Source organism: Bubalus kerabau, chromosome 18 (genome assembly GCF_029407905.1).
Source record: "Bubalus kerabau isolate K-KA32 ecotype Philippines breed swamp buffalo chromosome 18, PCC_UOA_SB_1v2, whole genome shotgun sequence".
Lineage (NCBI taxonomy): Eukaryota > Metazoa > Chordata > Mammalia > Artiodactyla > Bovidae > Bubalus > Bubalus kerabau.
This window is the reverse complement of record NC_073641.1, coordinates 43,344,817-43,358,050: the sequence shown is the minus strand read 5'-3', so window position 1 is coordinate 43,358,050 and position 13,234 is coordinate 43,344,817. Positions and strand designations below refer to the sequence as shown.

Here is a 13,234-nt window from a genome sequence, read left to right as displayed (position 1 = left end):
ACATTAATACCCCTACTTGACCCTATTAAAGACTATGCGACATTTGCACAGAACTTACAAGAGCCAGGGATATCACTCTGGGACCCAGTGGGCTGCAATGAATTGGAAATTACCTCCAGCTTTCAGTTATCTTGTTCTAGATGAAAGCGAAATGGAACAATGTTATCTGACAGACTATGTGTTCATATTTAAGATGGAGGCCATTGAGACGAGATTAAACTTCATAAAAGTAAATATCTCACAGACTTATGAATGGTGGCTTCCACATTCCTGGGCCAAGAGTAGCCGTGCGTGGCAGTCATGGGTCCTTGTCATCCATCATCAGGCTGGACGTCATCACTCACTGGTCCTATGTTGCCACTGAATTGCATACCAGCCACTCTCGCTTTCCTTTAAGTGGTGGCCAAATTCAAAGGTTTGTCCTAGTGTTCACAAATAATGGGAAGAACTGAGTAGCAGAACGCATCAGAGGTCACAAGCCAATCCTGGTTCATTTAGCAGGCCAGGGCTTTCTGGCCAACTGACATTCGACGATGATGCTTTCTTCTGAGAACATACAGTCAACTTTTTCATCCCAGAAAGATTAACCTATGTAAGTTATACCAGGATATCAGAATAAAGTAGGGATATCCATTTATCACTGTCTTTTGTGCCACCATGAGATCTTCCTACATGCCCACTATTCTCGTTTTGTTTCTGTTAGAGAAAGAAGCCCCCTCCCAGTCCCAAAACAAGAAAGGAAAAATTATAGTTGAATGCAATTATGTTTTCAATTACTTCAGGATTAAAAAGCTCAAACACTTACCAGATAATGTGAGACTGGGCAACCCCTCCTCTCCAGGCCTGCTCTTCATTAAATGAAGACAGTTACTGCAGTTTGGGGAGGTCAAAACAAGATATAAAATCCCTCACTAGGCATAGAGCATGCATTGTTTCCTTTCTCCTTTTTGTTACAGCACTGTTCTAGACCAGCTTATTATAAGGAACACTCAGTAATTAAATAACATATGAAGAAGTCAAAATGCAGCAGATTCTTTGCACAATAGATCTCTATTTAAGTTTCATTATATTAAAACTCTCTTGTCTGATTCTTGGATCTGAAGGCTTTTGAACAAGTGGCATAAACCTGTGGACACACTGCACCTTCCACACAGGACATCATCCCTGGAGTCGCACCAATCCTGCTTAGAGAGAGCCGGAAGCAGCAGCCTTCTGTAGAAGAACTGAGTTCTAGATGACACCCTCTCCTCTGGAGACACAAATACTGAAGTTGTGGTCACACACAGGTAGAACCGAGGGGCACCCTGTCCTGAAACAAACACTGATGGAAGTACGGGTGAGGCCCTTTCCTCCTTGCTTGAGAATACAGATGATGCTACGCAAGTCAAGAATATCTCAGAAACATCCAGTACCTCACTTCTAAAATCTTTTCAGGAGAAAAACAGTAAATGTTCACCTAAAAAGAAATTCCAGGACATGGTGTAAGTTTCAAGTATCCATTTTATGGGAAGAAACAATAAATTAATACTTTCTATACTTAATCACCACCAATAATATCATTTGGAGGTAAAAGAGGTTATTTTAATGGACAGAAAAATCTGACTTTTTTCATGAATTAAAATAGGGATTGGTAAACCATTGCTCATGGCCAGCTGCCTGTTTTGTAAATGAAGTTTTACTGGACTACAGCCTCACCCATTTATCTGTACTGTCAATGGCAACTTTCACTCAGAGAGAGTAGCTGCAACATACATGTATATGGCTCACAAAGCCTATAATATCAATATTTACTATCTGAAACAGTAAGAAAAAGTTTGCCAACCCCTTTGTAGAAATACTGCCACGCTACACTAAGGCTAAGTAAAACTTCAGCAGAAAGAACACTAAGACCACAAAAATCAGAATACAAAATACAAATAACATGCTTGCTCTGATTCAGGCACTTTCAAGATCATAGTTTATTTATTACTTCAGATAAAAAGATAGTATACATATTAGGGAATCCCTTAAAACTCAACTCTAGAGTTATACACCATCTAGTACTTTTGCATTGAAGGTTAACCAAAAAAATCTCTAAACACCTGAAAGCCCCACTAGTAACATGAACTATGGTAATAAAAAATTTGACATTTAATTTGTTCAATATATACTATTTACATTATGAAACCAATGGTGATCCAATAAACAGTGATAAAAGTAAAAATAAACTTTAAAAAGCAAAGGTTTATATTCTTAGAATGTGCTAATTATCATAATTGTATATAAAAATTAAAACATAGCAGAGCTTTCTGTTACAAAATTCTTAATCATCTGAGTTGTAGTCATTACTTGCTAACGATTTACATGCAACATCTGCTAGTACTGACATTTGATTGTTTTCCCCCAAGAAAGTGTGAGTAGATATTGAAGAGCAGACATTAATTTACCTGTGGACAGAAAAAGATAAAACTGTACTCAAGATTAGTACTGGTCACAAGCCTCTTCTCTATAGAAATGATAAAAGTAGTAAGACCAAAAAAAAAAAAAAAAAATCCAAAAAGGAGATGCATAGGCAAAGAGTACCATGAATGGCACAGCTCAAAAAATGCTGGGACCAATGAAGCCATACATCTTTTCTCTCCTTAATGATGAGAGGTCTATCTTGCCACCAAATTATAATGACTGTAGCAAGTAAGGGGCACCAGGTGTACAACCAATTAAATCCTGCAAAATACTAAGATGGGCAGGGGTGGCCAGAAGAAGGAACAATTTATATATACTTCAAACTATATACAGCATAACTGGAATGCAGCTCATCCCAAACTGGCTGTGTGAAACAACTGGACCTTTATGACTTAATAGTTAAAATTATAACAAGTGTAATAATACAATAGATTTACATGGGAAGCAAAATCAAGGGGCACTTTATATTATTTACTGTGTATTTCAATTTAAAAATAATTTGCTAAGTATACATCTCAACTGAGGTCTATGTATAAAATGTCCCAATAGATACAGATATTTACCTTTGGTGAGTTAAAGGCCATTTTGTGACTTCTGTCTGAATTGCAGGCAGAACATTAGATGGACACGCACATACGGGAAAAACTCAGCCTGAGGTAATCCAAAAGATGTGCAGGCGAGGAGACTGGTGGTACTTTCAAAGTCAAAGCACACCAGAAACCCGAAACGGGGAACAGTGAGGATGGCAACAAGGAATGGAATGCCAATATGGCAGTAAAACTTTTTTCAAAACAGAAAGAGGAAGGCCTCTCGTACCAGCAGAATCCTGCATACATACACAAAAGAAAAAGCCACCCACCATTTCAGGAAACAAAAGCCAATTACAGTATGGGAAGTACAAACTGCAGAAACCCAGAAGTCCATAGAAGAAAATCGACTGGTTCCCGTTGAGAGAAGGGGGACGCGTGGTTTGGGGCAGGGTCACTTGGTGAAGGCGGCCACCACCGCCCACAGCACCTCGTTGGTCCCGGCCTTCAGACACTCCACCTCTGGGTCCAAGTCCAGGAGCTGCCGCACCCGCTTGGTGGCTATGTCGTACTGCTCGTCCAGCAGGGGTGCGAACGCGTTCTCCAGGACGTCCGAGGCGTGGGCCAGGTAGAGGAGGGCCAGCAGGCGCTTGTCCATGCGGTGAGGGTCGTTCACCCACTTGTCGAGAACGGCTTCCTGCACCTTCTTGATGAGGCGCTGCTTAATGCTGTTGTTGGTGAGGGGGTGCGTCGTCATGTCAAAGAGGAGGAAGTTCTGTTTCTCTGTTGTCAGTACGCCCTTTTCCACCAGGTTTTTAGCTAATCGTTCCCGCACGTTTCTTAACTGATAATGCAATTTTAATGGATTCCACGTCTCACCTAAACAAAAGATTCCAGAAGTTAGAAAGGATAGGTATTACCTGCTAATTTTATTAAATTCTGAATTATTAAAATGCACAGTAACATCTAACATTTTTTCCTCCAGAGAAACAGAAGAAAATTCAGTTGTTTTCTTGCTAACTAAACCATGAACCCCTTGAGGGCCAAGGCCTTTGGTTTCTAAGCACCTGGCAAATGATTTTCAGGCACAACAGTTACTCAAAAGACAGAACTAAAAGCAGTCTCCTAACCAGTTCCCCTAATGTGGTAATAAGCCAAATATTAAATTATGTTTGCCTTCTCTCTAGCTATTGTCAAAAAGCAGCCAATAGCAAACTATGAACTTTCTTTCCTATTAAACACCAATCTGCAACAAAGAGAGAAAAGAGTTAAAAAGTTTCCTGATGAATATGTCATTCCTGAAGCTGCTACATATACCTGGCCTATAAAGCTATGAAAGCTTATTGCTGCTGCTGCTAAGTCACTTCAGTCGTGTCCAACTCTGTGACCCCATAGACGGCAGCCCACCAGGCTCCCCCGTCCCTGGGATTCTCCAGGCAAGAACATTGGAGTGGGTTGCCATCTCCTTCTCCAATGCATGAAAGTGAAAAGTGAAAGTGAAGTCACTCAGTCTTGTCAGACTCCCAGCGACCCCATGGACTGCAGCCTACCAGGCTCCTCCATCCATGGGATTTTCCAGGCAAGAGTACTGGAGTGGGGTGCCATTGCCTTCTCCAATGAAAGCTTGTTAGGCAAATGCTATTCTTTGATGACAAATAATATAAAACTAATTACAGATGGACAAATCATTTTCATCATTTCAATCTTGCTGTCTATGCACATTCCCTTTCAACACAGAAACACTAAAAATCAAATATTTTTCACTAAAACAATTTTTTTCCTTATAGAAGACTAGAAGGAAATACATCAAAATAATCTTGATTATCTTTGGGATTATATGTGACAAATTTTCTTTCTTGTATTTTCTGTATTTTTCAAATGAATCTCCAATGAACATGTAACCATTTGAGTAATTTGAAAAAGAAACTATAGTAAGTTTCTAAACTGGGACATGGTAGAGATCAACCACAAGCACTTATTATATACAAAAGCTGTAAGACTGAAATTTCCTGCTGTTGAGAAAAAGCACTGTCCTACTGTCTACTACAGCAGTCGTTAACTACTGGGTTGCCCAAAAAGTTCCTTTGGTTTAAGTGAAAATAAAGGACACATTTTTCACATTTTCATTTTCACTAGGAACTTTATTGAACAACATATTCACCATTTTGTTCCACTCCCGTCTGCCATTTTTCAGGCAACTTCATAATTGCATCTTTCCAAATTTATCTTTTAGAGCAAAGAACTGTTCCAGGTGCCTCTTACAGTCTTCCAGGGAACTGAAATTTTTTCCGTTAAAAGCATTCTGTAAAGACCGAAATAAACGGAAATCTGAAGGTGCACTGTCTGGGGAATATGGCGGACAAGTCAGAACTTGCCGGCCAAGCTGTGACAGTTTCTGGCTGGTCATCAAAGAAACATGCTGTTATCCTGATGGAAGATTACACGTTTTCTGTTGACTAATTCCTGGTGCTTTTCATCAAGTGCTGCTTTCAGTTACTGGTCTAACTGGGAACAGTACTTGTTGGAATTAATCCTTTGGTTTTCCAGAAGGAGCTCATAATGGAGACCCCCCTTCCAACTCCACCACATACACGATACCACCTTCTTTGGAGAAGCCCAGCCGTGGTGTGGTTGGTGGTAGTTCATGCCACGTGCCCTCATCTTCTGTTTCACACTACTGTACCACATCTGCTTCTCATGACCACGACAATTTATTTTAAAAGCAGAATGTTTTCCTTACGTTTCAGTAGAGAATTGTATGCAAGGAAACGGTCAAGAAGTTTTTTTCACTTAACTTATGTGGAACCCAAACATCAAAACAATTAATATAACCAAGCAGGTACAAATTATTTTTAACACTTGATTTGGATATTCTGGGTATGTCCACTATGTCCCATGTGGAATAACACTGACTGTTCTCAATTAATGTCTTGATTTGATCTCTATCAACTTCAACTGGCCACCTGACCATGGAGCATCACCCAGCAGAAATTTCCAGGATGAAACTCTGCAAACCACTTCTGACACATTCAGTCTCAGCATCTTCTCCAAACACTGCACAAACCTTCTTTTTTTGCATTTCAGTTTTTACCCGTTCTTGAAATAATAAAATAATAACATGCCAAAAATATTGCTTTTTTCCTTCATCTTCACTATTAAAATGGCTAGACAAAAATTCAATTTTGATAAGTTTTTTTTTAAGTGTTCACTGATATGACAGCTGTCATAATACAATCTAACAAAACTGTTTCAAATGAAGTTAAAGGCAACTAAGAGCTACTAGAGCCAGCTTATAGAAAAAAAGAACAAATCTTTTGGCCACCCCAGTATACACAGCTATTATATTTAAACTAATTTAAAAATTCAGAATTCCCTTGTGGTCCAAAGGACTCCATGCTTCCACTGCAGGGGGCCTAGGTTTGATCCCTGATTGGAGAGTTAATATCCTGCAAGCCATACAGCCAAATATATAAGAAGGGAAAACAACTCTGTTCCTCAGCTGCCCTAGCCACTTTCAAGTGCTATTAGCCAGTTTCAAGTACTCATTAGCCAAGTGGGGCAAGAGGCTACTGAATGGACAGCACAGAAAGAGAACATTTCCATCGTCACAGAAAGCTCCATACTAGTGTTCAAAGTCATTTTGCCATGACTTAACACTAAAGAATATGGAGCTATGACTAAGTAATCAGTCTTAAAAGTGAAGTCACTCAGTCGTGTCCGACTCTGCGACCCCGTGGACTATAGGCCACCAGGCTCCTGCGTCCATGGGATTTCCCAGGCAAGAATACTGGAATGGGTTGCCATTTCCTTCTCCAAGGGATCTTCCCGACCCAGGGATCGAACCCAGGTCTCCCGCCTCTGAGCCACCAGGGAAGCCTAAGTAATCAATCTTGGACTTACCTTTTTACCGTTTGAGAGAAACCTAACTGAGCCTACTACTGCCCAAGCCTACCACCTAAAGGCACATCTTAGGCAGCAGAGCAGAAGATCTCAAGCAGAGCAAAGGACTAACACTGTTCAAAAGGCAGAGATCCGAGTTGGAGGAAGCTAAGGCAACTGCGATATGCAAGGCAGTCCTAGGAAAGAGAGGACTATGCAAAGTAAGAGCTCTAGAAATCCACATGGTGTTTTCACTTAGGTGTGATGAAAAACGAAGGCACATGGGTTAAGATGACAAAGTCCACAAAGGTAAAAATAATGTGGGGGGGGGGGGGGTCGGGGAGGCCAGGGGCACTATCATAAAGCTGTAGGGTGAACAATACCAAGAGTTCACAGAGGGTTAGGAAAAATCTGAGTGCCAACTGGCTTAAGTGGAAAGGTCTCACTGAACACCAGGACATTTAGAAAGAATTCCAAAAGGATCACATCTTCGTATTACGGCTAAACCAGGCCTTCAGTAAAGGCTATTGCAGACCCAGCCTAACAAAGCTTACAACAAACTGATCCACAAGTTAACTGCCTAGCAAAACAAATTTCAACAGTCTTTAAAGACAAACAAAATTCAGCACACAACAACATGGCAGTCACAGTGCCTAGCCATCTAATAAAAATTACTAGTCTTGTAAAGAAGCAGTTTTGTGACCCAAAACTAAGGGGTGGGTGGCGGGGGTGGGGGGATCAACAGAAACCGTCAACCAGGGAGTTAGTTCCCTGGTGGACCAGTGGTTAAGACTCCACACTTCCACCACAAGGGATGCAGATTCAATCTCTGATTGGGAAACTAGGATGGCAAAACTCAGCCACAAAGAAAAAGAGAGAGAGAGAGAAAACAAACTTTTCAAATAAAAAACCATGGCAAATCAGCTTCCACCAAAAAAAAAAAAAAAAAATCACTGCATTCAATTTTCTTGATAACTTCAAAAATGAAAAGAGCTGAAATATATCTGGGGCCTTATTAGATTTTAAAACTCAACAGTACAAAAGAAAAATATAACTCAGTAATAAATGAAATTCTACTTGTTTTCAATTTTTGGTATCAAATTAGCCCACACCTACATTTAATGTTAAAAAATCATTAACAAAAACAAAAAAGAAAAACCACGAACAGCAACTTGAGGAAGCACTATAGCACAGTAAAAAGGTTGTAAGAGCAAGTTCTGGAGCCAGACTACTTGGATCTAAATCCCAACTTGGTCATTTCCTCACTGTGCAACCCTGGGCAAAACTTCTCTATTCCTCTGTATCCACTATGTAAAGCAACGAAAACAACTCTTTCCAGCTCATAAGGGTTATTATGAAGATTAAGTTAAAGATATATTAAGTTCTTAGAACAGAGACTGGTACAAGGCACGTTCTCAATAAACATTAGCTATTATCTACCCGCGTGCAACAATCAGCACTTTGGCAGCAAGAATTTATCCTATTAATGATATCTTAATAATAATAATAATAATATCCCATTATTAATAGGATAAAATCATATGAGGTACTGAGAATGCAGTATTAGTAAGACATACTTCAAACTATACAAATTTTAAATCAAGTGAAGGGAAAAAGATTCATAATATAACTAACAGTACTGGCTAGAATAGATGTAAATAAGGCCATAAAAACAGTATGAACCAAGAGCCCAGAGGAATAAGAAATTACCTGAGTTTGATTTTAAAGGGCACACACCTTTTCAAGGTTAGTCATGGCGTTCATTTTTTTTTCACTGTTGTACCAACCCACTATCTCCCTAATAAATGCTTGCCTGCTCTACCTTTCACCAGTTTGGGTTTCGTTTTTTTTTCTAATGTCACTGGCAGGTGGTAGGCAGCCTAAGACACTAGGCAAGAATTGGCTAGGCTGTGTTTTCTGACACTCTTACATGACTTTGGGAAACTTAATAAACATAAAATAATAAACAGCCAAATTTACAAAAGCCCATAAAAAATTATAGTTCAAATCTAGGGTTAATTAACTATACTTATAATAATAATCTGTCAGTTATCAAAGAAGTACTATTCCCTGGCAACTCACTAGTCAATCAGGAGGGTATTCGAGGTCTCAGAAAACCATCTATTCTCAAATAATGGGGGATGAGGGAGATTTTTAAGATTATTCTGAGAAACTCACAGATTTTTTCTTTGCAGACCTAAAAAAAAGAATCCCTCCAGTGCTGGTATACAGTGACTTTTCCCCCTCTCATTGGAAATAAATGGGTATTAGCTGTTTATAACATAGTACAAGAAGTCATGCTAAGAAAGTTTATCCACATCTTACCCACAATTAAAGCTTACACTGCAATCAAGAGAACAAGTATGCTTACAAAGTTCGTGTGACATATTTCTCAAATCTAAAATATGTTAGCTTAGTTTAGTGTTGCTACTAAAAAAGAGAAGAGCCTAAAATAATGTGTTCCATTTGTGACTGGACCTTCTCACCGGCAATCATTTCTGCCTCAGAGGAAGTAAAAAAAAAGGACTCAGACATCATCTTTTGAAGCAATTCCCTAGAAAAGGGCAAATCTTGTGTGTTCACTCCAACAAAAATGTTTTTCAGATCTCCTCAGAAATATTTTTAAAATGAAATTCCCTAAGCAGAAAACTGAACAAGTATAGGTAACATGTAAATATTGTTTAACACTACTTTGACTACTTCAAAAAAGGCAAAATAAAATAACTGAGTGGTCAAAGTGTCTTGGCATCCTGACATTTCTATCTTTTAGTCTACTGGGCCTTTTGTTCAATTTTATTTTTTTAATTTTTGTTTTAGTTGATTTACACTTGTGCCTTTTATTTTCAAATAACTAAATTAAGCTAAATATAAAGAATAACGTTACCCCTGAGATTAGCATATTTAAGACAACAGTATAACTGGCATGAGAGGAGGTGAGCTGGGTAAGTGAAGAGAAGATACAGTAGAGGTGTGTTAACCCACATGTGCTGTGTGTGCTCACTCAGTCGTGTCCAAGTCTGTGACCCCACAGGCTTAGCCCACCGGGCTCCTCTGTCCGTGGGGATTCTCCAAGCAAGAATACTGGAGTGGGTTGCCATGCCCTCCTTCTAGGGGATCTTCCCAACTCTGGGATTGAACCCAGGTCTCCTGCACTCCAAGTGGATTCTTTACAGTCTGAGCCACCAGGGAAGCTCAGAGGTTTAACCTACACTATCTACTAAAGATTTAGCCCCTTCATTTTAAGCAGATGTTGAATGTCTCTTAAATACACTGCAACAAACCCCCAATGAACGAATACTATTCAAAATTCTAGATTACAAGATGTTACTATGACCTGTATTGTCATTCATCCTATATCATTTACTATGTGAAAAGACTTATAAGTTATATAAGCATATTTTAAATGTATACATTTATAGTTCATTTTTTTAAAGAAGGAAACTGAGAAGTTTACACAGTTCTTTAAAACGTTTCTTATATCCCACTGCCCAACAATTACTTCAGTGAAAAGAACACACTGGCAGGCACCTAAATAATTTCACTATAAAAAACTTCCATCTTCACATCATATTATCAAAAAAAGCAGCTGTGTTCATAAATTTGGCACTCCAGTGACATCTTGTGACCAAACTGATCAACTACATGTTTAAGACTTCAGAAAGCAAAAAGGCTATTCTCAAAATGGTAGTCTTTAAATAAACTTTTTAGTCTTTGCCTCCAATATATAAATTTTTTAATTAACAAGATATATAACTAATATCTGAAAATTGGTAGTTTTAACAGGCATATATACACTGCTGAGCACCGAAGAATTGATGCTTTTGAACTGTGGTGCTGGGGAAGACTCTTGAAGAGTCCCTTGGACTGCCAGGAGATCAAACCAGTCAATTCTAAAGGAAATCAGTCCTGAATATTCATTGGAAGGACTGATGCTGAAGCTCCAATACTTTGGCCACCTGATGCAAAAAGCTATTTCATTTGAAAAGACCCCAATGCTGGGAAAGACTGAGGGCAGGAGGAGAAGGAGGCGACAGAGGATGAGACAGTTGGATGGCATCACTGAATCAATGCTCATGAGTTTGAGCAATCTCCAGAGATAGTGAAGGACAGGAAGGCCTGGTGTGCTACAGTTCATGGGGCTTCAAAGAGTCAGACACAACTGAATGAATGAACAACAACAGTATGTACACCACAAATAATAGTAAGATGAACTCCTGGATAGTCAACCTCCCACCCCAGGTAAAGAAGAAAGCTTTACTCCAGACTTCTTTATGCTGAAATTACAAGTCATTCCTATTATACATCAGGACTTTACATGCTTTTCTTATATCTTCTCCGCCTCAGAGGTAAACCATAAGACCAACATAGGTTAATCATTCTTTGTTCTTTACATACAATCTCACTTCCTATGCATATGTATCCCTCAACAATACAGTACAATACATGGTTTTGAAAACCCAGAAACAAGAACAGAGTTAGCTGTGTAAGGACAGGCCCACCAATTTTTACCATGCCCTCTTCTTGTCCCTCTGAACAGGAACACTTTCTTCTGTCTCATTTTTGCCCTTCAAAGGCCCAAACCAAGTTCCACTTCCTCCAATTACTAAAGCTCCCAAGGATTTGTTTTCTCTGGGGTAATGCACTTATGGCAGAAAGTGAAGTAGAACTAAAGAGTCTCTTGATGAAAGTGAAAGAGGAGAGCGAAAAAGTTGGCTTAAAGCTCAACATTCAAAAAACTAAGATCATGGCAACCAGTCCCATCACTTCATGACAAAGAGATGGGGAAACACTGGAAACAGTGTCAGACTTTATTTTGGGGGGCTCCAAAATCACTGCAGATAGTGACTGCAGCCATGAAATTAAAAGACACTTACTCCTTGTAAGGAAAGTTATGACCAACCTAGATAGCATATTCAAAAGCAGAGACATTACTTTGCCAACAAAGGTCCATCTAGTCAAGGCTATGGTTTTTCCAGTAGTCATGTATGGATGTGAGAGTTGGACTATAAAGAAAGCTGAGCGCAGAAGAATTGATGCTTATGAACTGTAGTGTTGGAGAAGACTCTTGAGAGTCTCTTGGACTGCAAGGAGATCCAACCAGTCCATCCTAAAGGAGATCAGTCCTGGGTGTTCACTGGAAGGACTAATGTTGAAGCTGAAATTCTAATACTTCGGCCACCTGATGCAAAGAGCTGACTCATCTGAGAAGACCCTGATGCTGGGAAAGATTGAGGGCAGGAGGAGAATGGGACGACAGAGGATGAGACGGTTGGATGGCATCACTGACTCAATGGACATGAGTTTGAGTAAACTCCGGGAGTTGGTGATGGACAGGGAGGCCTGGCGTGCTGCAGTTCATGGGGTCACAAGACTGAGTGACTGAACTGAACTGAATGCACTTACAGAAAATCATACCATTAAACTCTAATCTGTTATTAGAAATATACAATTCTTGCCCAAATGGATTTTAAGACTTAGTATGGTAGCATTTCATTTTATGTTTTATAGTACTTACATCAGTACTGCTGCAATAACTGGTATTTGATACCACTTATTATCTTGAAGCAACTAAAAAGTTTTACATTAACAAGCTAACCCACAGAACTGAACACTTAAAAATGGTTAAAATGTTGTTAGGTAGGATATAATTTTTTATTTAAAAAAATCAGCAAGCACTATCAGTACTTTAGCTGGGAAGAAGGTATTTTCTTAATTTAAAAGAAATGTGCTCTTTCTCCCACTCCAGATTCCTTTCTTTTATGCTAAAATTACTAATCATTCTTATTGTACATCAGGAACATGCAACCAAAGTACTACAGGTAATAGTATTTTGGCATTAACAGCCATACTGAACTTCACAGGATGCTGTTTAAAAAAATTTTTTAAAGGTACTTTCTAAGTATTAGCTTTCTGGTTTACACAAGTTCCTAACTTAAATGGGCCCTGTTTCATAAAGTCTTAATTATATTTACTACTTCTGAGAAACAGTTATAGACTTCTGCCCTCCTTTCACTCCTTAATCAGATAAGAACAGTGCATACCAGCTCAAGTTGAAAACCATGTTCAATTATCATATAAATTGAGTACTGGATAAGCTACATGCAAAAAACATTACATTAACATGTAAAGTCTAAGAAGTATATAGTCACCTTAAACGGTAAGATTCAACTCTTTGCAAGTCATACTCCCTGCATGGCATGTGCACATGACAAGCATATAAACTATCAAAGGAAATCTGGTGGTCTAAGATATATTATTCAACCACATCCCCGTGTGACGTTAGCACATACAATGTAAGATAAAGAGATCATTGATGGAGGGAGCATCCAGAAACACCTTCACAGTGTTAAGTTGCACCAAAGTGGCTATCAAAAATACTGACTTAA

At 39.0% G+C, this 13,234-nt stretch overlaps 1 protein-coding gene across 1 annotated transcript in view; it reads right to left on the bottom strand.

Moving 5' to 3' along the window:
• Positions 1–1,940: 1,940 nt before the first annotated feature.
• The window catches only part of GOLPH3 (golgi phosphoprotein 3), a 50,051-nt gene continuing 38,757 nt past the window's right edge, over positions 1,941–13,234 (bottom strand). Inside the window, exon 4 of the mRNA XM_055554953.1 lies at positions 1,941–3,848. Coding sequence (XP_055410928.1) covers positions 3,424–3,848 — 425 coding nt within the window. The 3' untranslated portion in view covers positions 1,941–3,423. The remainder of the gene's footprint in view (positions 3,849–13,234) is intronic.